The sequence below is a fragment of the Eimeria necatrix genome, genomic scaffold, assembly GCF_000499385.1.
Source record: "Eimeria necatrix Houghton genomic scaffold, Enh_scaff419, whole genome shotgun sequence".
Classification (NCBI taxonomy): domain Eukaryota; phylum Apicomplexa; class Conoidasida; order Eucoccidiorida; family Eimeriidae; genus Eimeria; species Eimeria necatrix.
This window is the reverse complement of record NW_013654795.1, coordinates 133-20,000: the sequence shown is the minus strand read 5'-3', so window position 1 is coordinate 20,000 and position 19,868 is coordinate 133. Positions and strand designations below refer to the sequence as shown.

The following is a 19,868-nucleotide window of genomic DNA, read 5'->3' as shown; positions in this document are numbered from 1 at the left end:
CAAATCGCTTTCCACGGAGGCCCCACACCCGCAGAGGCCCCTAGGGGGCCCCCTTCCGCCCTAGACCCAGCAGCAGCAGCAGCAGCAGCAGCAGCAGCAGCAGCAGCAGCAGCAGCAGGACCTTCCCCGCCTGCAGCCACAAACGAATCAGCCTGCAGCCCCTCCACTGCCTCCTTGGGGGGGCCCCCAGGGGCCCCCCAGGGGCCTCCAGGGGGCCCCCAGGGGCCCCCGGGGGCCCCCCTGTACCCTTTTGGGTCTCCTGGGGCCCCGCAGCAGCAGCAGCAGCAGCAGCAGCAGCTAAGCCCCTCCTCGGGGGCCCCCTTGGGCACTGTAGATACTCCCGAAGGGGCCCCCTTTTCAGCAGAGTCGGGGGCCCCCCTGAGCCTCTCCGAGGACTCCGAGGGGCCCCCTGACTCCCCAGCAGCAGCAGCAGGGGGGGCCCCCAACGCAGGGTACAGCGGGGAGGGGGGCCCCCAGGGGGGCCCCCCGGGGGCCCCCGGGGGCCCCCCGGGGGCCCCCAAGGGGCCCCCGGGGGCCCCCAAAGCTGCGCGAAAAGAAAAGAAAATAAATAAAAGTGGAGAAAAAAAGAAACAAAAGGGGCCCCTCTTGTTCGACCCAGTGAAGGCCTGGAAGGCCCTGTGCAGTGCTTGGGAGCAGCGGCAAGTGAGGGGCTCTCCGCTAGGGTTTAGGGTTTAGGGTTTAGGGTTTAGGGTTTAGGGTTAGGGTTTAGGGTTTAGGGTTTTGGGTGCAGAGGATGCGGCGAGGAAGCGCTGGTGATTAAGTTTCAGGCCCCAGGAGCGACTGCACAGCGGCTGGGCCTCAGATTCGCTAACTAGGGTTTAGGGTTTAGGGTTTAGGGTTTAGGGTTTAGGGTTTAGGGCTTAGGGTTTGGGGTTTGGGGCGTGCAGGACGTTTCTTTCCTGTGGACTTCGTCTCAGTTTGCGGAATTTGCTGCCTCCAACTTCGAACTAACTCCAAACGCAGCAGCAGGGGGGCCCCCCACTCTAGGGGCCCCGGGGGCCCCCCAGACCCTGGGGGCCCCCCAGACCCTGGGGGCCCCCCAGACCCTGGGGGCCCCCCAGACCCCGGGGGGCCCCCAGACCCTGGGGGCCCCCCAGACCCTGGGGGCCCCCCAGACCGCGGGGGCCCCCCAGACCCCGGGGGGCCCCCAGCCGCCGGGGGGCCCCCAGAGTGGAGGGGCCCCAGGGGCCCCTCAAAGCCCTGGGGCCCCCGGGGCTGCTGGCGGGGGAGAAGGTGCTGGGGGGGGCCCCCCTGGGGGTGCGGGGGGCCCCCCTTGTGGGGCCCCCGCTGGGATTTGTGGGGGCCCCCCTGCAGCATTTGTGTTTAGTTTGCTGCTGGAGAACGGCAGCACTTCCAGCCTCAGCAGCAGCAAACTAGAAGCTGCATGTTTTAAGATTAAAACCCTCAGGGCCCGTTTTCCCCAGCCCGTGGCTCTTGTGGTTTCCAAGGGTACTGCGGGGGGCCCCCCAGACCCTGGGGGGGCCCCCCCCGGTCTCGGGGGGCCCCCAGGCCCTGGGGGGGGCCCCCACGGTCTTGGGGGGCCCCCAGGCCCTGGGGGGGCCCCCCCCGGTCTCGGGGGGCCCCCAGGCCGCGGGGGGGCCCCCCAGCCCCAGGGGGGGCCCCCAGACCTCGGGGGGGGCCCCCACGGGCTGGAGGGGGCCCCAGACCTTGGGGGGGGCCCCCAGACCCAGGGGGGGCCCCCAGACCCTGGGGGGGGCCCCCAGGGTCTGGGGGGGCCCCCAGAGGGCCAGGGGGGCCCCCAGTGGGACCCTGAAGATGCCCTGAAGCTGCTCGTGGGGGGCCCCCCGACGCAGTGGCAGCACTTTGTTGTTCCCCTGGCCCAGTTCGCGCAGCAGCAGCAGCAGCAGCAGGGGGAGGCCGCTGCTGCTGCTGCTGCTGCTGCTGCTGCTGCTGCTGCTGCTGCTGCTTGGGATTTAATGCAAGACTTGTTTGTCTCGGGGGCCAAAAGACCAAAAGCAAAAGGGCTGCTGCTGATTTGGAACGCCCAAGAAGCCCTCAGGCCCCTTCTTGCGCAGCGCCCAGAAATACGTAAACCCTAAACCCTAAACCCTAAACCCTAAACCCTAAACCCTAACCCTAGGCCTTTCTCCGGAGCTGGCTCCCCCTGCGGCCGGGTAGAAGGCTCCTTCACGTCGTGAGGCTCACAGTCCGTGCTTGGCTGCCTGCGCTTTAGGGTTTAGGGTTTAGGGTTTAGGGTTTAGGGTTTAGGGTTTAGGGTTTGTGGTTTGCAGCACTTGGGTCCGTCGCCTTCTTCGATGTTTCTCTGATGGCGTGGCTGTGGGCCCCCGAAGACCCTGAGATATCTGCTGCTGCTGCTGCAATAAACACTGCAGCAGCAAAACTCAACTTGCCGCAGATCCTTGTGCGCTCTCGGATTTAGGGTTTAGGGTTTAGGGTTTAGGGTTTAGGGTTTAGGCTTTGGAGGGCGGAGGGCGAGGCACCAGATGTACTGAGCGAGCGCTTCCGCTTTCGGGCTTTGAACCGGAGGCCAGTGTTCAAGGCTCAGGTCTCTAGGGTTTAGGGTTTAGGGTTTAGGGTTTAGGGTTTAGGGTTTAGGGTTTAGGGTTTGCGTTCAGGAGGGTTTGTCGCCGCTGGACACGGGGGTTGCTGCTGCCGAGAGTTTCCTTTGGGCGAATTGCCTCAAAGCCAATTCCGCCACAGCAGCAGTAGCTGCTGCGCTGGGGCCCCACATGCTTTCTGAGGGTTTATGCAGGTCCCTAAACCCTAAACCCTAAACCCTAAACCCTAAACCCTGACCCTAGGCAGGGTTTTGCGGGCGCCAGTGCCTCGCCGCGGGTGCAGCAGCTTCCAGCCAGAAGGCTCTTCGACGCCACTCTCTGTTCAGCCTCTGAGTGGCCCACGACATAGGGTTTAGGGTTTAGGGTTTAGGGTTTAGGGTTTAGGGTTTAGGGTTTGCGCGCAGGGTTTTGGTGGAGCAGGAGGGCCCCGTGGCGCTGCTGCTGTCGCTAATGGAGGCCACAGGCGTTGCCTGCGACGAGTCTGTTGTGGCGCCCCACAAGGAGAGGCTGCAGGTAGGGTTTAGGGTTTAGGGTTTAGGGTTTAGGGTTTGTCGTCTAGAGTTTAGGGTTTAGGGTTTAGGGTTTGTCGTCTAGGGCTTAGGGTTTAGGGCTTAGGGTTTGTCGTCTAGGGCTTACGGTTTAGGGTTTAGGTTTTGTCGTCTAGGGTTTGGGGTCTAGGGTTTAGGGTTTGTCGTCTAGGGTTTAGGGTTTAGGGTTTAGGGTTTAGGGTTTGCGGGTGCTTCAGGCAGAACTCGAGCACCTTGCTGCTGCTTGCTGCGCTGCTGTTGGCTTTTCTTTTTCTCCCTCTTCTCCTAAACAAGTTGCAGACCTCATTTACAACAAACTCAAACTGGGGCCCCCTGGGGGGCCCCCGGGGGGGCCCCCTGGAGGGTTTCAAGTGGAGGGTTTGAAGCAGCAGTGCACTGATGACAATGTTCTCCAAGTAAACCCTAAACCCTTGGCTCTGTGCGCTGCAGCTGAAACCCTAGGAGCCCAAACCCTAAACCCTAGGGCCGTTCCAGGGGCTCTCTAAACCCTAAACCCTCCTTCTCAAACCCTAAACCCTAAACCCTTGCTGCTGCGGGGCCTGCTGCTGCAGAGCCTGCGAGACAGCCACCCGGTGGTGCCGCTGCTGCAGCGCTATCGGCAAATAGCGAAGCTTTACTCCACTTTCTTGGCCCCCCTAACCCCGGTAAACCCTAAACCCTAAACCCTAAATGAGCAGAAGCTTAAACCCTAAACCCTCTTGCCCTTCTTTCAGCCCAGGAGAGCTCGCGCATGGCCCTCAATGCCCTTTAAATTCACCGCTCAAAATTCAGGCTTTAGCGTTTAGGGTTTAGCGTTTAGGGTTTAGGGTTTAGGGTTTAGGGTTTAGGGTTTAGGGTTTAGGGTTTGCCTTGTTTCCCCACAGCTGCACAGCACTGCAGAAAGGGCCCCTGCTGTGGGGCCCCTGGCCTTTCTTGTGCCCCCGGGGGCCCCTGGGGGCCCCCCAAAGGCCCCCAAGAAGAAAGCCGAAGGGTTTAGTACCCCTTGGGCTGCGAACCGAGTTCAGCAGCCGGAGTTGCCCAGGTAAACCCTAAACCCTAAACCCTAAACCCTAAATTTTAAACCCTAAACCCTAAGAGCTGATCGCTGAGTCCTAGGCCCTGGACACTTCGCCCAGAAGGCAGCGGCCCGCGTTTGTGCGTCTTGAGCACTCCGCCTCTAGGGTTTAGGGTTTGGGGTTTAGGGTTTAGGGTTTAGGGTTTAGGGTTTGCGGTTTGCGACGGCTAGGGTTTACTGTCGGTGGAACCAAACCCGAACGGTGACAGGCCGTTTATCTTCTTCCAACTGCAATTTGCAAACAGTTCCGAAAGAAGTTCTTTTGACTTTGGGGTGTACGTACACCCCAGCGGGGTGTACGTACACCCCAGCGGGGTGTACGTACACCCCAGCGGGGTGTACGTACACCCCAGCGCAGGGGGCCCCCGCGGTGGACCTGAAGCTGCGATGCAGAACAGCTTTTGTTCCCTCAAACCCTAAAACGGAGGTTCTGGTTTCCGCGGACTTCGCGCAAATCGAAATGAGGGTTTTGGTCAGGCTCGCAGCGCCTGCCGCCTGTCCCTAGGGTTTAGGGTTTAGGGTTTAGGGTTTAGGGTTTAGGGTTTAGGGTTTGGGGCTTGCGGGTATGTGCTCATCTCTGCTCCTTGCTGCCAAGGACACACACTCGCTCCCTTCCGAGCAGCCGTGCGCCTACATGAACCACAATGTAGGGTTTAGGGTTTGGGGTTCAGGGATTCGGGTTTAGGGTTTAGGGTTTAGGGTTTAGGGTTTTGTTGTGTAGGCTCATTTTTGCGGCCCTGGACGCCTGAGTGGGATTTTTGCAAAAGGGGAAAAAGACGTCTACAAAGAAATGGCAGCGGAATTCACCAAAGTCCAGGTCGACCAGGTTACGCCTCAACTCAGAAACAGCGTCAGCTCTAGGGTTTAGGGTTTAGGGTTTGGGGTTTAGGGTTTAGGGTTTAGGGTATAGGGTTTGGGGTTTAGGGTTTAAGCCTTAGTGTTCAGGGTTTGGTTTCTGGCTGTGGGCAATTCGGTGCGCTGACGATGCACTAACTGCCCCTTCCGGGTTTAGGGTTTAGGGTTTAGGGTTTAGGGTTTAGGGTTTAGGGTTTAGGGTTAAGGCGGTAGGGTTTCTGGCATCTTTGGAGTCGGCTGGCGATTTGCTTTTCAGCTGTCGCTGCGCTGGCCAGTGCGCAGTGTCAGGGCGGCGGTGTCAGTGAAATAAAAACATTAAATTTGGATTTTAAAAGTTTAAAATTATAAAATAAAATTACAAAATAAATAAAAAGTCCTTTCGAAGCTGCTGCAGGCCAAAGTGGTTTGCCTCGCGCTGCTCTACGGCGGCGGGCTGCAGCCAATTTGCCAGCAGCTTTCCGTCGGGCCCGAAGAAGCCCAAAAAGTTCGCCAGCAGTTTTCTTTTTCTTTTCCGGAAGTTTCCAAATTCGCAAAAGACGCCATTCTAGCCGCCAGGAAACACGGATTCCTCACCACCCTCGCAGGTCGCTCCCGCAGGCTAGGGTTTAGGGTTTAGGGTTTAGGGTTTAGGGTTTGGCTTCAGCGCTCAGGGTTTAGGGTTTAGGGTTTAGGGTTGGGTTTAGGGTTGGGTTTAGGGTTTAGCTTTGGGGTTTTGGGTCTGGAGTTTAAGCTTCCACGTGCCGGGTTCCGGGTTTCGGGCTAGGGTTTAGGGTTAGGGTTTAGGGTTTAGGGTTTAGGGTTTAGGGTTTGTGGGTGCACAGGCCGCCGTCGCCGCGTGAGTGCGGAGTTGCGCGAAAGTCCTTCTTTGCAGCGACAGGCGGTGAATTATATAATTCAGGGGAGCGCCAGCGACGTAATAAAGCGGGCGATGCTGCGGGTGCAGCGGGCTTTCCAGGGGAGGTGAGTGAAGTTGAACGGGGCGGAAAGCGGGGCTTCCGCGGGGCTTTCCGCGGAACTTGGGGGTTTTCTAAGCAGAAAATATCCACTGAATTGGAGTTTTAGTTGCAATTTTCCCGGGTTTGGGACTTAAAGGCCGGCTTTCGGAGTGTTCAACTTCCGCCGCTCAGCAACTTCTGCGCGCGGCCCCGCCTGCTGCTTTCCCTGCACGACGAGATCATCGTGGAGTGCCGCGGCGAAGAAAAAGAAAGAGTTAAATTCATTTTGAAACGCGAAATGGAAAAGGCGCTGCCGCTTTCCGTGCCGCTGGCCGTGGTCGTGAAGGCGGGCCCGAGCTGGGGCGATCTCGACGACTGAGCCCGGAAACGCAAACAAAATGCGAGTTCGGAGTTGAATTCGAATTCAATTTGTTGTTTCTTTCTTCGAAGAATATTTTAAATGCTTTAATAAGCATTTAAATGCTTATTAAAGCATTTAAAATATTCCCCAATATTCGCAAACGAAGAAAGAAGGGGCCCCGGGCGGCGCTGGATTCTGCACAGCGGCCAGCTGTGGCCTTGCAGTGGACCAACTCAGGCGAATCTTTTGAACTCATTAAAGATCTAAATCTCTTTTTAAAAGTAAATGGGATTATATTTGCGCAAGAGGGGCTTCTTGGAGCCTAAATCACTTTATTAAAAGTAAATGGGATTATATTTGCGCAAGAGTGGCTTCTTGGAGACGGCGGAAGCCCTGGATCCCCCAAAGAAACGCTGTTGCCTCTCGAACTTCATACTTAGCGAACTGCCGCTTCTTTACTTCTTTTTGTGTAGAGCTTAGATAAGTAGTTTAATAAAATAGAACATTCAATTCAGAGAAAGTGGCAGCACTTAGTATTATTTTTTGGCAAAATCATCTTTTGATTTCGGCAAAAATGATTCAATAAGTCAGCAAGGCCTGGAGAGGGAACGGCAGGCTGTGGGTGAGTTGAACTGGCTCGAACGAGTTCTTGAATGGAACAAGAAATGAAGTGGCGAAGTAAAGCAATTAGGGAATTGAAAATGCAAAGAAATGAAATGAAGAAATAAACCAATTGGGGAATTATAAATGCAAAGAAATGAAATGGAGAAATAAACCAATTAGGGAATTTAAAATGCAAAGACAACAAACTTTCCAGCTCGCTTTCGCGTCCACGGAGTTGTGCACTGCCTTGCCCGGCAAAGCTGCAGCCAGCGAGGGACTTGTAATTAAATTTGATTCAGCTTTTTGTTCAGCTTATCTTTTCACTTTAATTGATATTAACTTTGGGCAATTAAGTGGCATTAACTCGGCAAACTACCCGCAGCGAGTGGGGCAAAACTCGTTTTGAAACTTCGAAAAATTCTTATTTGCAAAGTGAGAAAGAGGATTTCAAGCTGTTCAGCACAGAGTGGAGATGAATTGAATATAAATTGAATTTGAAAACAACTAATTGTAGCTTTTCTTTTTGCTGCATCTTGAGTGAGAGAATTCACAACTGAGGTTTCTTCTCCATTCACAAGTTTTGCAACTTGAACGCTCTGCAAGGGGAGGTGATCTGGGCCTCGACCTGTGACTTGTTCCGGCCATTATGGGCCCTTTTTGATAAATTCATTTCAATAAACCCTAAAGTTTACTTTTATATATTTCATTTCTCTTTTTGTGCAAGTCCGATTGAGGTTGAACCTCCAGTCTTCCCCCGCGCAGCCTACCTTGTTCATGAACGCGATGCAGATGGCAATCCAGGGGCAAACTAACGCAATTAATGCATTATAAAACAGAAAAAAAAAACAAAAAAACAAATTAAAAAGCTCAGTCGAAGCAATTCAGGTCAGTCTTTCGTTTCCCTTTTGCTAAGGCTCGAGTCGAACCCGTTTTTGGGTTTCGTGTGAACTCGCGCTGCTGCTTTCCGTTCTGTGCCTGTTCCCCGTCTTAGTCGGGAGCTTGCAGTTAAATAATTGCTGTTGTTGCCGACTAAATCTGAAGTTTTGTTTTTATTTATTGGCGGCAGCAAAGAGGCTGCAGTGGACTCGACGGAGTCGGCGGGAAAGAAGTCTGAAGAGGAAATGCCCTTCATCAGCTCCAGGCGCTGCCGACTCATCAAGTTCCGCAAATGCTCCACCTGAAGGCGCCAATTAAAAACATTTAAACAAAAATAATTTATTTATTTAAAGTTCTCCGAAGTTTCAACGAAAATGGGGCTGTTTGCCGGGGCAACTGATCGATGCATTGAAACGCTGAAGACGAACGCGAGTAGCAAACCGACTGAGGTGATGAGCAGCCCATGAAAAGAATGTCGTTTGAAATTCGGAAACAAAAATTAAATTTCAAATTAGAAGCTTAGAAATTAAGAAAATTAAATAAACAGGCAAGTTTTAATTCAAAAGGCACATCTGAACCTGATGTTCGGGAAAGCGCACGTGGCTTAATTGAAAACTAAAGCTTGACTACGGTTGTCTTAAGAAGTTCACATCTCCCAATTTTAAAAATAAAATTGTACTTCACATGAAGACATTTGAACAACACACTAAAATAGCAGCAATTGATTTCCCCTTAGCTTTGTTCTTTCATTTGCAAGAAACTGAACACAGGCCAGGTGGCTCGCTGGCGTCTTTCACCTTTCCACTTGTCAGTCGAGAAGGACATCAACAAGAATTTAATCTTGAAGATTTATTTTTAAAACAGTTTGAAAGTGTTTGTAATTAATGCGTCAAGTAGCTTGCCTGTTAGCCCGCTACTTACTTTCGTGTTGCTGGCGGCGAGTTCGTCTTTGAGGCTTTGGATTGTCTGATCTTTGGCCTTTATTGTTTCTCTCACTTTAATTTCCACTTTTTCCATTCTGCTGTTTTCTTTTATTTTCATTTCTTTGATTTGCTCGTTTGCTGCCGCCAGTTTGCTGCTCAAGTCGTCCAGGGTTTGCCGCTGCGTTTCCAGTTGCTGGCACTGCTCCTGAGAAGACAAAGGCGGCTGCGGATTGCATTTTGAGACAATTTTGGCTCTTTTTTATTCTTTTTTATTTCTTTTTCCTCAAATTTTCCATTCAAATCTACATTTTCCATTTATTTCGGTGAGTTACTTCGAATTTTTGCTTGTTGATCTCCCACTCCGTCTGGAGCTTCTCGTTTTTCCTCTCCCTTTCGCTTTCCAGCGCCTGGCGTTGTTCCAAGGGAATCCGGGGAATCCACGCATCAAAAACTCAATTTTAGTGCAACTTTTGTTTTTAAGGAAGCAACTTAAGCTGCTCGAGCAGCAGAAGCACCATTTGAAAGGCTCTCTTGTGTTTCAGCTTCTCTGTGGCTTCCAGAAGCCTCACCTGCGCCTTGCCGCTGACTTCGTCGAGTGCAGTCTGCAGCTCCTTTTGCATTTTGTCTTTCAGTTCCGCCTCAGTTTCCAAGCGCGAAATATAAATCTCCAGACTCAGGCGTTTTTCGTTTGCAGCCTTCACGCGCACGCAGCCAGAAACTGCGAGTGCAGCTTTCGCCGCAGTCTTGAAAAAGTGCCCGCCACAGCCTCTTTTGTCTCAGTTTTAAAACTGCTCACTACAGTTCTATTAAAATAGTCTTTGCCTCCAACACAAGGCCAAGTAAATGCGCTAAGTCGCGAGTTCTTGCATGTTCAGAAGCAGCTGCAGCTGCGCCTAAGTGCTTTCCGTTCAAGACTGAACTGCACTTGATCTAGGCCACGGAAACTCAACTTGAAAGATAAAAGGAAACTTGCGAGGCTCTTGCGGCTGCCCGTTGGCGTACTTTTAATTCTGCTTCCAACTTCTCTTTTTCGCTGGCCAATTCGCTTTTGGTCTTCTCGAAATTGGCCTGAGCTGCAGCGAGGGCTTCGCTGCACTGGCCTTCCAGGCGGCTCTGCGCCTCCACTTGCTCTTCACTCAGCCGCTCCAACAAATGTTCGATTTTCCTATTTGATCAAATAAAACAAAATAAAGCCATTTGTTCGTTTCAGCGCGTCTTCGCCCCCAAATCGCAAACACAGAAACGGGTTTGAGGAACTCCCCGCGGCAGCTGAAAGCTCAGCGGCCGCTTCAAGTCGCAAATCCAAGACAATGCAAACAAATTAAATACAACTTTGTTTCTTTTCCCGCACATGTCAGTGTTTTGGTCTTTTCGTTCAAACCCTGATCTCTGGCTAGGCTGCTGCTCTGCACTCGGACTGCAGGCGTTTTCGCTCTTGTTTCTGCACGTGACTCACTTGTGGCAGTCCGCCTCCATTTCTTTTTTCGCCGTTTCCACCGCCTCTTTGATGGCTGCAGCTTTGGCGACTTCCATTTTAGCCACAAGTTCCTTTTCTTTCGCCTTTGCAGAATCCTCCGCCTGCCGAACTTCGGCTGCGTGGCTTTGCCGCAGGCGTTCCATTTCCGCCACGAACTGGTTCGCCACCTCCTTGCAGCGCTGCTGCTCCTCTTCTCGCGCTTTTCTGAGCTCAAAGTGGAGTCAAAAACAGTTTGAAGTCCTCAATTTGTTCCTTTTAGTCGCGTAAACAACGCTGTCTTCAGTGCCTCTTGCTGCAAGTGCAGCTTTCAAGGGGAAAGACGAAATTCACGACCCACGTGATTTCGCCCTGAAGAGACTTCTTGCCGTCTTTTATCTCCGACTCCCACTTGGCTGCTTCTTCTCGATGCTTTGCCATTAAAAGTTCTTTTTCTCTCCTCATCTGCGTTTGCGTCACACATCTACGCAGCGACACAGCGAGCATGTCCGTTGCACCAAAGAAAGGGCAGCTGGACGAACTAAATAATAAAAAACGCCTTTTTAGCGCTAATTTCCGCACTATGGCTCCTTTTCAAAGTCCTCTGCCTCTCACTTCGGCCTCGAAGCGTTCTTGCATCTCCCGGACTTCCTGCCTGTGTTGGCTTCGCTCGGCCTCGAACGCCTCTTCCATCTGCCTCGCCGCTAGTGCCTTCTGCGAGGCCAGCTCTTGTTCCAGCTGGCTTTTCATCTGAGGCGTTTCAAAAGCAGTAGTGTCAGAAAATAGGGTTTGTTCGCTTTTCAGTCGAAGTGGGAGAAAATGTGAACATTTCAAATGCGCTGCTGTGAGACGAAGACCCAGTGCAGAGTTGACGCGACGCACATCGTTCGCTACTTTCTTCAGCTTCTCCTCTAGACAGCGCTTCTCATTTCTGTGCTTGTCCAGCAGCCTCTGAATTTCAGGCTCCAGACCCTTTATTGTTATTTCTTTTATCTCCTGAGCCCGGTCGCGCTCCCACGCGTCCCGGCGGGCCTGAAGTTTTCCGAAAAGCCATTTGCCCAACAAGCGCATCAGCTTTCGCGTGAAGCGAAGTCCGTGACGGGCCACCACAGATGCCACTTAGACAGGAGAAGGAGTTCCACCGAAGGCGGGCTCACCTTTTCACCAGAGAGAAAAGCTTTCCTTTGACGCTCCAGTTCCTTTCCATACTGTTTGTGCAGTTCCGCAGTTTTAGCGCTAAATCTTCTCTCAAGCTCGCGCATCTCATCCGCGAGACGTTGGTAGCGAGAAGCCATCTCTTTCTTTTCATCCTGTAACTGACACAACAATTCCTGTTGCCTTGCGGACTGTCGCTCGTACTTTTCCTGCGGAGACCACCATCGGGATCTTCCGGTGCGCTAATCGCCACCCTTTTCAAAGACTAACGAGTTGTGTCGTACCGTTCTTTGCTACTACGGGTTTATTTTGGGCTGAATGGGACAGCCAATTCGTCTTGCAAGATCATCCGCAACGCAACACTATTCTACTGGAAAGCGAAGGGGCAAAATTTCTAACTGCCTACAGTGGTCCTCGTCAATTCTTCCTGCAGCTGTAACTGTAACTGCCTACGAAGCCGTTCTCCCTGAAGTTTCTCTCTTTCGCGAAGCTCCCGTAAGGCCTTGAGGTTGTGTTCCTTGTCCTCGAGCTCGACTTCCAGAGTCGATATTCTGGACAGCAGGTTTGCATTTCTTGTCGAATCGACAGAGGGATGCGTTTGTCGTAGGCTTTGTCCGTCACAAGCTACGGAATTCGATGCCGTTTGGTCAAGAAAGGTCAGAAAGTCGAGTATTCTATCCTCAGACGGCACGGCTGGGCACTCCGCATCAAGGCTATCCTTAACGTCCGGATGATCTGTACTTTGTAACGTGCCTACAGTCCCAACCCCACATGTCACTGCAGATACAGGTGTGTTGATCGTCATGATTCATGCCCTGCACACGAAATTGTTCTTCCCTGTCTTAAAATCATGGCCAAGACAGAAACTGTTCCACGTCTAACCGGGTAAATGACTTGACGAACGTGATTTGAATAAAAAAATAGGTTATATTCGGGGAAACATTTAGTTGAAAGAAAGTCGAAGGCAAGGGCCCAAATGTCGCAAGCCCCAGAGAAACGAAGTTGGGAGTAAATGATCCCTGAATAATTATGCATAAAAGAGAGAAAAATATCAAAAAAAGCCATACGGTTATATTCTGTAGGTGTTTGCGTCCGGATGAAGATATTTTTACTCCGCCTGCATCTTCGGCTCATTTGGCTCGAGCGAAGCCACCACCCGCGGCGGTGATCTGGATTGTGCAGAAAGGAGCAATGCCAAAGAATTAAAGAATCCTGCAATAAAAAAAGACTAAGAATTTTATCGGTGCAGTAAATTTTCCTGTCTCTGTCGTTGTGTAACTTTCAAAGAGGTGACCTCTTGCATTCCTGCCACTGGCACCCGACTAAGTGACCTGCAACCATGCTGGACAAAATAAACCTACCGCCACAAAGCTAAAGTTTAAATGTAAGGATACTTGACAATGATTAGCTATATGCCTCGAACTAGATCCAGCATACATCCAAAGGACTACGAAACGCTCATGTCGACAGAGCCGCGATGCAGCATGAAAAAACATTAAAGTTGGAAAACTCAACAACGAGTAGTTATAGCTTATGCATCTGTGCAGCACAGGCCGGCGCCCCTCGCTGGGGTCGCGGATCCGGCGGAAACAAGTGCTGTGCCGAGAGAAAGCTTCCGCGCAACGTGGAATCCACCGTTGTAGAGTTCTAGCTTGCCTGATGAGAAATGAGATTAGAATCTTAGCAATATGTGATGCTGGCAAAGTCAGCTTACTGCATAGATGATAGCCATCAGCACAAGACTCAGCAGCCTCGTCCTTGCTGAAGTCGGGAGTAAGGACCGTACAAGATTGCCAAAAGCTACGATTATACTCACTTGCAGTTGGTGCAACCGATGTGAAGGTATGAGGGCTCAATGCCACCTAGTGCGACGGAGGCTTCGGCTTGTATGTGGTCACGGCCAACAGCCTGAAAGCAACGCATTTGTCTCTATTCTCTCTGTCAAAATCGAATAGTGAAACCTACGTATGAGAACATGCGGAACTCGTCAAGAAGCATTGGCATGTCACAAACGTTCTCGGCGTAGGGGGCACCACCGACGAAAAGAGGGAGGTCATTGGTCTTGGTGGAGCCTTCAGTGACGAGAGAAGAGTCGAGGATTCCGTCAACATAGAGCCTCATCCGGTTTTGATGGCGTACGACTACGGAGACAGGCCATAGGTCTCGAAAAATGTGAAGGGGTAGTCTCAACTTGCTTACCGCCAAGGTGATACCACTGGTGAGGGCGAAGTCTGGAGTTGCTTTGCATCTCATTTCCAGCTGAAGAAGGTTGATATAGTCTTTGCTGTTTGGATTATGCTGATTTTTTGAGCCCTACGTGCTGCGCTGCCAGTAGTGCCAAGGACGACTTTGACACGTCCATCCTGTTGAGCGTTCGATGCAGGAAGGTCTCAGCAGAATGTTGAAACAAAGATTACTTACACGAGGGTTCACAAGGAGGGCTGGGGAGGCTTCCTGAACGTCCTCACGCATGGTGCCCTTGTGCATGATGGGGCAGAACTGGTCATGCAAGTCGTTGATGGATCTGTTACACGAAACTTGTTTCCGTCCTCCATATTGAAAAATGCCCAAATTGTTACTAACCTCGACTTGGCATCCTCAAGAAGATACACGAAGAAGGTGTATGAGAAGTCAGCAGACTTGAAGCTCTCCGAGCTTGGGACATACACGTAGTTGTTGCGGAACAAGCCAGAGCTTCCAACGCCGCCAATGCCAGCTGCAGCCATAACTTCGCCGGATCCGTGATTCTTTTTGCCACTCGTGTCAAGAGGGCGGGACTCGTCGAAGGTCAGGTGAACCTCCATGCCTAAAGAACGAATTGAATGAGAATGATGCTGCGTGGCTTCAAGAGGTTGCTGCTACTCTTACCATATGGGCGAGCATCAGGCATCAAAATCTTCTCCGCATTGTGCAGGCACAGTGCAGTTTCGACGGCAACATCGCAAACTGGGCTGGTCGCCTTGAAGGGCTCAGCACTGGCGCCCAGAAGGGAGAAGCAGACGATGGGGATGAATTGCCTCATGGTTACTTGGAATATATTTGAATACCACAGGCAGATGGCTAAAATGTTTTCCCAAATACGAGAATTTGCGAATGTCGTTGGTCAGCTGGTTTGCGAGTGATCCAGGTTCACCGTACGTACACCTGAGGAGCACGCGAGATCGCACTGCTGTATCGCCAGTCCTGTGATGATGATCCAACATCGGATCGCCACTTCTATTTTCCAGTTCGGACAGTAATTCATTTGAAAGCGCTAGTAAGCTGAATAAGCCAAAACAGTTCGTTTCGATGAGCTTGCACGACTAAACAACTGCCCATGTTCCGAAATCAGAAGAACCAACTACTGCCCTTTGTCAAGTTAGTTTGCAGAATGTCGGGATTATGGAAGTCTCCTACATTCCGACATTTCTTGAAGAAAAAGAATGTTCTAATGACTTCTTTACTTATGTTTTCCTCTAAAGGCTCCAAACTTAACTTATCTACGCACTACCTGCGCTGCCTCCCAACTACTCGCCGTTAACTCTACTACACAGGCCTAGCCAGCACATAATTAGACTGAAACGATACTTGAAGGCCTCTGTCGCCTCAGGATTACGTCGCTATGACATTACGGCCAATATATTACACATGCTCGTGCAGTTGGCGCATCCTGCCTGAGCCTCACATAACGTCGGCACACCACTTGGTTGGTTGAGCAATACTGATTCAAACGGTAGCAGTTCGCCTGCTGGTTCGGCAAGCTTTGAAAATTCAACAATTAATTTTTGCAACGTTTGGACCATCCCGTATTCTACGGGCTTGTACGTGAGCAGTTTCGTGGCAGCTTGCTTGCACAGGGCCTCCCCGGTTCGTTTGACTCAGGAGAAACATTTAGCTGCCCCAGGGACGGCGATTCCCTCAATCTCCACGTCTTACAGAAAATACGAGTAAAGAATTACCAAAGCAGCTTTTAGTTACATCCTTTGGCTCCGTTACTGTAGGCTGTGGTTCTCAATCACCCCCAGCGCTCCTGGTGGGGCTCGGCGCTAGGTCACACCACACCCGTGTAGGATTCTCCATTGTTCTACGTCTAGCTCGATATTTTAGCATCTTATGCTCATTCGCGTCTCGTAAACACGTGGAATGCAGATTTTTGGGGCTCTTCTCCCGACGGCGGGTTTCCCTCACTAATGCTCGAGGATCTGGAAGGATGCCGTCTGACTCGTGAAAATCAATGGGCGCCGAATTTCGCATTCTTTCACCATGCCGCGTGTATTGTAGTGAGCTAAGAGGCTGAAAGGAGTCGAGTTAAGGCGGCGGATTCGGAGGCCTCGAAGCCGCATCGCTCATCAGCAGTCGCCTGCCGCCGTCGCGTCGTGCCAGCGGCTGTCTGGGGCGAAAGCGGCGCCCAGTTTGCCTCTGAGCGCGCAAGGGCGTAGCGGCGGGTCTTTGGGACTCCACAGCAGCCGTATTTGCCGCTGTTGAGGGCCCGAGACTTGCCGGGTGATGGTTGGCGCTTGCGGCTGCAAAACCTGAACAGCAGGGAGAAGATGGCCCCCCCAACCGCGGAAAAGCAGGCTGCGCCTAGCGCGCCGTTGCCTTCTGTTTCTCCCCCGTCCGACGATTTGGCCGCCTCGCCGCAGTCCCCGCCGTGCAGAGCGGACTCGCCTCCCGCGCGGGCGGAAGGGGCCCCGGGGCCCCCGGGGCCCCCGGGGCCCCCGCAGCCGGCGAGCCCCGAACAAGCGACGAGCGAGGACTTCCAGCTGATGTGGGGCGAACTGGAGGCGTACTTGACGAAGCGGTTCGCCGGGGGCCCGCAGAGCCTGGTTTGCCTGCGGCGCGTGCTGGATCAGGTCAAGCGGCAGCGGCTGCGGGTGGAAGAACTGGCTTTCCTGATTGGGCACTCCTTCCCCGACGCGCCGGACGTGTCGCTGTGCATGTCTTTGTTCTTTCCCGACCGGACTTTGATTCACGCGGGAAACCCCGCGGCCGCGATGTGCGTGCTGATTCAGAACATGGCGCCGGAGAAGTACGCGATCTTCAACAGCATTCTCAAGAGCTGCATGGCGCAGAAGACGCAGCGCGGCAGCCGCGACATTTTGCTGCACCGCATGCAGCTGCTCTTCAGGGGCCACCCCCTCGTCATCCGCGCCATCAGGAAGCTCTTGGTGCAGCAGTTCTGCATCGAGAAAAACGACGGAGTCATTCGCAAAGACCAGGCTCTTGAACTCACCAAGCCCTTCGACGACGAGCCCGTCCAGGTCTGCTCCTTCGCCTCCACTGACTAGCACTTGCGCTTTTTCCCAATTGCTGCTGCTGCTGCTGCTGCTGGACGCGCTGGGCGACGCGCTGCTGCTGCTGCTGCTGCTGCTGCTGCTGCTGCTGCGCAGGTGCACTCGGCGTACCGGCTGGCGTACCAAGTGGGGCTCTCCGGCGGCTGCGCCGAGCGCGCGCGAGGCCTGGCGTCTGCAGTGCTGCACTTAGTGCGGATGTTTCTGGCGCGAAGACTGGCCTTTGGGGCTTTGAGCGAGGAGTTGGACTTGGCCTTCGCGGCCTTCCCCGCGTGGTTCCACGTCTCTGGCGACATAAAGCGGCTCATTTTGACAATTAAAAGCGAAGACTTTAAAGCTGGAAAGGAAATAGAACAAGTCGTGAAGCTCCTCGCCGCGCGCAACGGCAAGTCGGCCCGTTCTTGCAAGAGGCGGCGCCGGGCCTGCTGCTGCTTCCCTTGCTGCTTCAGCGGGCGCTTTGCAGGAAGCAGCGCTTCTTTTGCTGCTGCTCTCAGTTTAGTGGCTGTTCTCAGTGCAGCAGCAGCAGCAGCTGCAGTGGCAGCAGCAGCAGCTGCTGCAGCTTCGGTGAGGGTGCGGCTTTGGCTGTGTTTGCTGCGCTCTGCTTGCAGTTGCAGCTTGTCAGGACTCCCGCGCCTCGCTGCGGCACTTGTGCGACTTGTTTTTGAACGGAGTTTCGAAGCAGTCCGTGGCTTTGCGGCTGGAAGTGGACCACTTGATTGCCAGGGCCGCGAAAGGCGAAGTTTCCTCTTCCCTCGCGCTGCAGCGAATCGCAGCTCTTCTTGCCCGCTATCCGGACTGCACTGAAAAACTGGGAGTGCTGCTGAGGCTCTTTCGGGACATTGGAGCCAGCAGGCTGCAGGAAAGCGAGGAAGCCGCGCAGAAGACGGAGCCGGAGAAGGCTCGGGAACTCGCAGCAGCAAGTGCAGCAGACCCGCACACTGGCGACTCAGCAGATAATGCTGTTAATTTGAATCCAGAAAGCAAAAACGATCTGGGAATTAACGCCAATGGACTTGCGCACGTCAAAACTGAAACGCCAACTACAGACTCCAGTGCTGCCGCGGTGAGTTCTTGCAACACTTTTCAGGTTTTGAAACGGCCCTTCTGCCCCGTTTGTTTGCCCTGTTTCGCTTTAAAAGAACCCAAAAATTAAAAGGGAAATTCTAGAACTCATTTAATTTGATTACTTTTCTACTTCTGCTGCTGCGTAACACTGGCGAGGCACTGCCGCTGGCAGCTATGGATCCCAGTTCAAGTTTGCGCGATGTTTGTGGCCGGCATTGAAAGAAGCACAATATCATTCGTATTTGTGTTTTGCGCATTCTTATTTATATTTTGGGGTTTATACTGATGGAAAAATGCATATTTATATGCCTGTTTCACAGGCATATGCTCGCGCGCTTGCCTTTCTTGCACTTGTGCCTGTCTGCAATACGCACTCCGAAGTGCATTAATTAATAAATAAATGCAGAAGTGCACTTTCATATCTAAGCAAAAGGACGCAGCCTTTCTTTGCGAAGATTCCGCAGCTCGAATGCATGCGCGTTAGACAGCGAAAAGTGGTGAAGTCGTTTTCTTGAATTGTCCTTTTGCGAGCAGTTGGCGAACGGCACTGGAAACTCTGCCGATTGCGGTTCTTCTTTGTCTGCGAAGGAAGAAAAGGGTTTTTCTGAAGAAGTGAAGACTCTGGCGGCAGCTGCTGCGGACTTGTTGTCTCGAAATATATCTCCCTGTCGCTTTCGCAGCCAGGAGCTGATGATTCAGCTCATGAGCTACAAGTGGCTGCAGCCGCTCTACGGAGTGCTGGACGACTGGAACGCAGGGAGGCTTTTCAAAGACGACGTGAGCGGCTGAAATTTGTTTTTATAATATTCTCAATTTGCAAAATCTGAAATGAAATGCAGCGGCGCGAAACACCAAAGTTGAATGCCGCAGGCCCTGCAGCCGCGCGGCGGCGAGGGGCCCCTGCCTGCGAAACCCGCTCGGGAGCCGCTCTTTAGCTGGCATTTGTTGAATATATTTGCAATTAAGTTTTGCTTTTTGTTTGTTGTGTTCAATCAGGCCTTTTCCGCGTTCGAGGCCGCGGCCGCGGCCTCCGCGCGCGGGCTGGAGGCGCTGCGGCGGCTCGTGCTGGTCCTCCAGGCCCAGAAAGCCGCGGGCCCCGCGAGGCCCCCTTTGACTCGCCAGCAATACGACGCTTTGCCTCGAAACGGCTCTTACAGGAAATTGCCGGAAGAGTGGCCGGCGTTGGCCTGCAGCGGCAGAGACGGGCTGGCCTGGCAAGTGTTGAACGACAGGTGGGCAGTGAGCGCTCGGCCGATCTTTCTTTTTTTCTGCTTTTCTGGAAGAAGTTGAAGCAAATAGTTTTAATTGCCGCTTTTAATGTGCAAGTGCTTGCGCATTTAGAGGTTGTTCGGCAAATGCTGCGGGAGAATTTTCTGAAATGCCAGTTTTGAGCAGTTTTAATCAGGAATTCATTCCCAGACAACCATTTTAATTAAATGCGGAAATAAGGGGATTCGAACCCATTAAAAAGATTCTTTGTGTTGCATTTATACTGCCTTTTGTAGTTCTTGCACGCGCCGCAGTGGACAGGCGGGATCTGGGCATTTCTTGTTGGCCTTTGGGAATCGGCTGTGGAGGTGTTCTCTTGGTTCTTTTTTCGTTTTTTCTTTTCTTGTTTTGATTTAAATAATATTTTCGTTTTAAAATGTTTTATTTGTTTCGTTTTTACCCGCAGGTGGGCTTTGTTTCCGGACAGCTCGGAGAGCCAGGCGCGCTACATGAACCGCCACGAAGAGGCGCTCTTGAACTTGGCGGACTCGCGCTACGAATGGGACTTGCGGATTTCTTTGTTGGAATCTTCTTTGAAAAGATTGGACTTAATTGAAAAAGCCCTTTTGCGTTTTCCCGCGGACCAGCGCCGCCTCTGCACAGTCCGGCCTTCGGTCTTCAAGCAAATTCACCTTTCTTGCTTTCGCCGGATCTTCGGAAACAACACTGAACAAGTGCCTTTTCCCTTTTAATTGATCTCTTTTTGCTTTTTAATTGCAGTTTTTATTTTATTTATTTAATTTTAATTGCAGTTTTTATTTATTTATTTAATTTTCATTCTGGAAAAGCCCGGAAGTCCTTGGTTTCTCTTGTTCAACTCCGAAGACTTCGAGTTGCAAGTTGCAAGTGCCGGGGCTCCGCATTTGTTTGCATTCGCGTTCTTAGTTGAATAAATTTGGATTTCCTTTCTTTTAAATTAACATTTTAAATAAATACTTCT

At 52.3% G+C, this 19,868-nt stretch overlaps 4 protein-coding genes across 4 annotated transcripts in view; 2 read left to right on the top strand and 2 right to left on the bottom strand.

The window, feature by feature from the left end:
* Positions 1-6,332, top strand: part of ENH_00052420 (DNA polymerase I, putative) — a gene marked incomplete at both ends in the record, with an annotated part of 6,860 nt that extends 528 nt beyond the window's left edge. The window contains 13 exons of the mRNA XM_013583679.1: positions 1-663; positions 909-2,070; positions 2,274-2,404; positions 2,619-2,755; positions 2,966-3,074; positions 3,307-3,504; positions 3,661-3,753; positions 3,973-4,130; positions 4,557-4,635; positions 4,885-4,989; positions 5,413-5,602; positions 5,840-5,978; positions 6,146-6,332. The exon at positions 1-663 is cut by the window's left edge and continues 528 nt beyond it. Of these exons, the coding sequence (XP_013439133.1) occupies positions 1-663; positions 909-2,070; positions 2,274-2,404; positions 2,619-2,755; positions 2,966-3,074; positions 3,307-3,504; positions 3,661-3,753; positions 3,973-4,130; positions 4,557-4,635; positions 4,885-4,989; positions 5,413-5,602; positions 5,840-5,978; positions 6,146-6,332 (3,351 nt within the window). The remainder of the gene's footprint in view (positions 664-908; positions 2,071-2,273; positions 2,405-2,618; positions 2,756-2,965; positions 3,075-3,306; positions 3,505-3,660; positions 3,754-3,972; positions 4,131-4,556; positions 4,636-4,884; positions 4,990-5,412; positions 5,603-5,839; positions 5,979-6,145) is intronic.
* A 1,471-nt stretch (positions 6,333-7,803) lies between these two features.
* ENH_00052410 (hypothetical protein, conserved) lies at positions 7,804-12,129 on the bottom strand (the record flags this gene model as incomplete). Its single annotated transcript, XM_013583678.1, has 9 exons — positions 7,804-8,094; positions 8,715-8,921; positions 9,286-9,411; positions 9,719-9,881; positions 10,173-10,397; positions 10,531-10,634; positions 10,785-11,201; positions 11,327-11,533; positions 11,731-12,129. The coding sequence occupies 9 exons, from the start codon at positions 12,127-12,129 to the stop codon at positions 7,804-7,806; spliced, it is 2,139 nt and encodes a 712-aa protein (XP_013439132.1).
* A 726-nt stretch (positions 12,130-12,855) lies between these two features.
* ENH_00052400 (hypothetical protein, conserved) lies at positions 12,856-14,346 on the bottom strand (the record flags this gene model as incomplete). The annotated part of the gene is made up of 9 exons (XM_013583677.1): positions 12,856-12,980; positions 13,039-13,085; positions 13,141-13,232; positions 13,290-13,465; positions 13,524-13,583; positions 13,642-13,687; positions 13,746-13,848; positions 13,908-14,130; positions 14,193-14,346. 9 exons carry the CDS (start codon positions 14,344-14,346, stop codon positions 12,856-12,858), a joined length of 1,026 nt encoding a protein of 341 aa, XP_013439131.1.
* A 1,507-nt stretch (positions 14,347-15,853) lies between these two features.
* ENH_00052390 (histone deacetylase interacting domain-containing protein, putative) lies at positions 15,854-19,050 on the top strand (the record flags this gene model as incomplete). The annotated part of the gene is given in 6 exon segments (XM_013583676.1): positions 15,854-16,564; positions 16,694-17,106; positions 17,203-17,395; positions 17,400-17,657; positions 18,194-18,436; positions 18,631-19,050. Coding segments are annotated over 6 exon segments (2,238 nt in total).
* Positions 19,051-19,868: the final 818 nt, after the last annotated feature.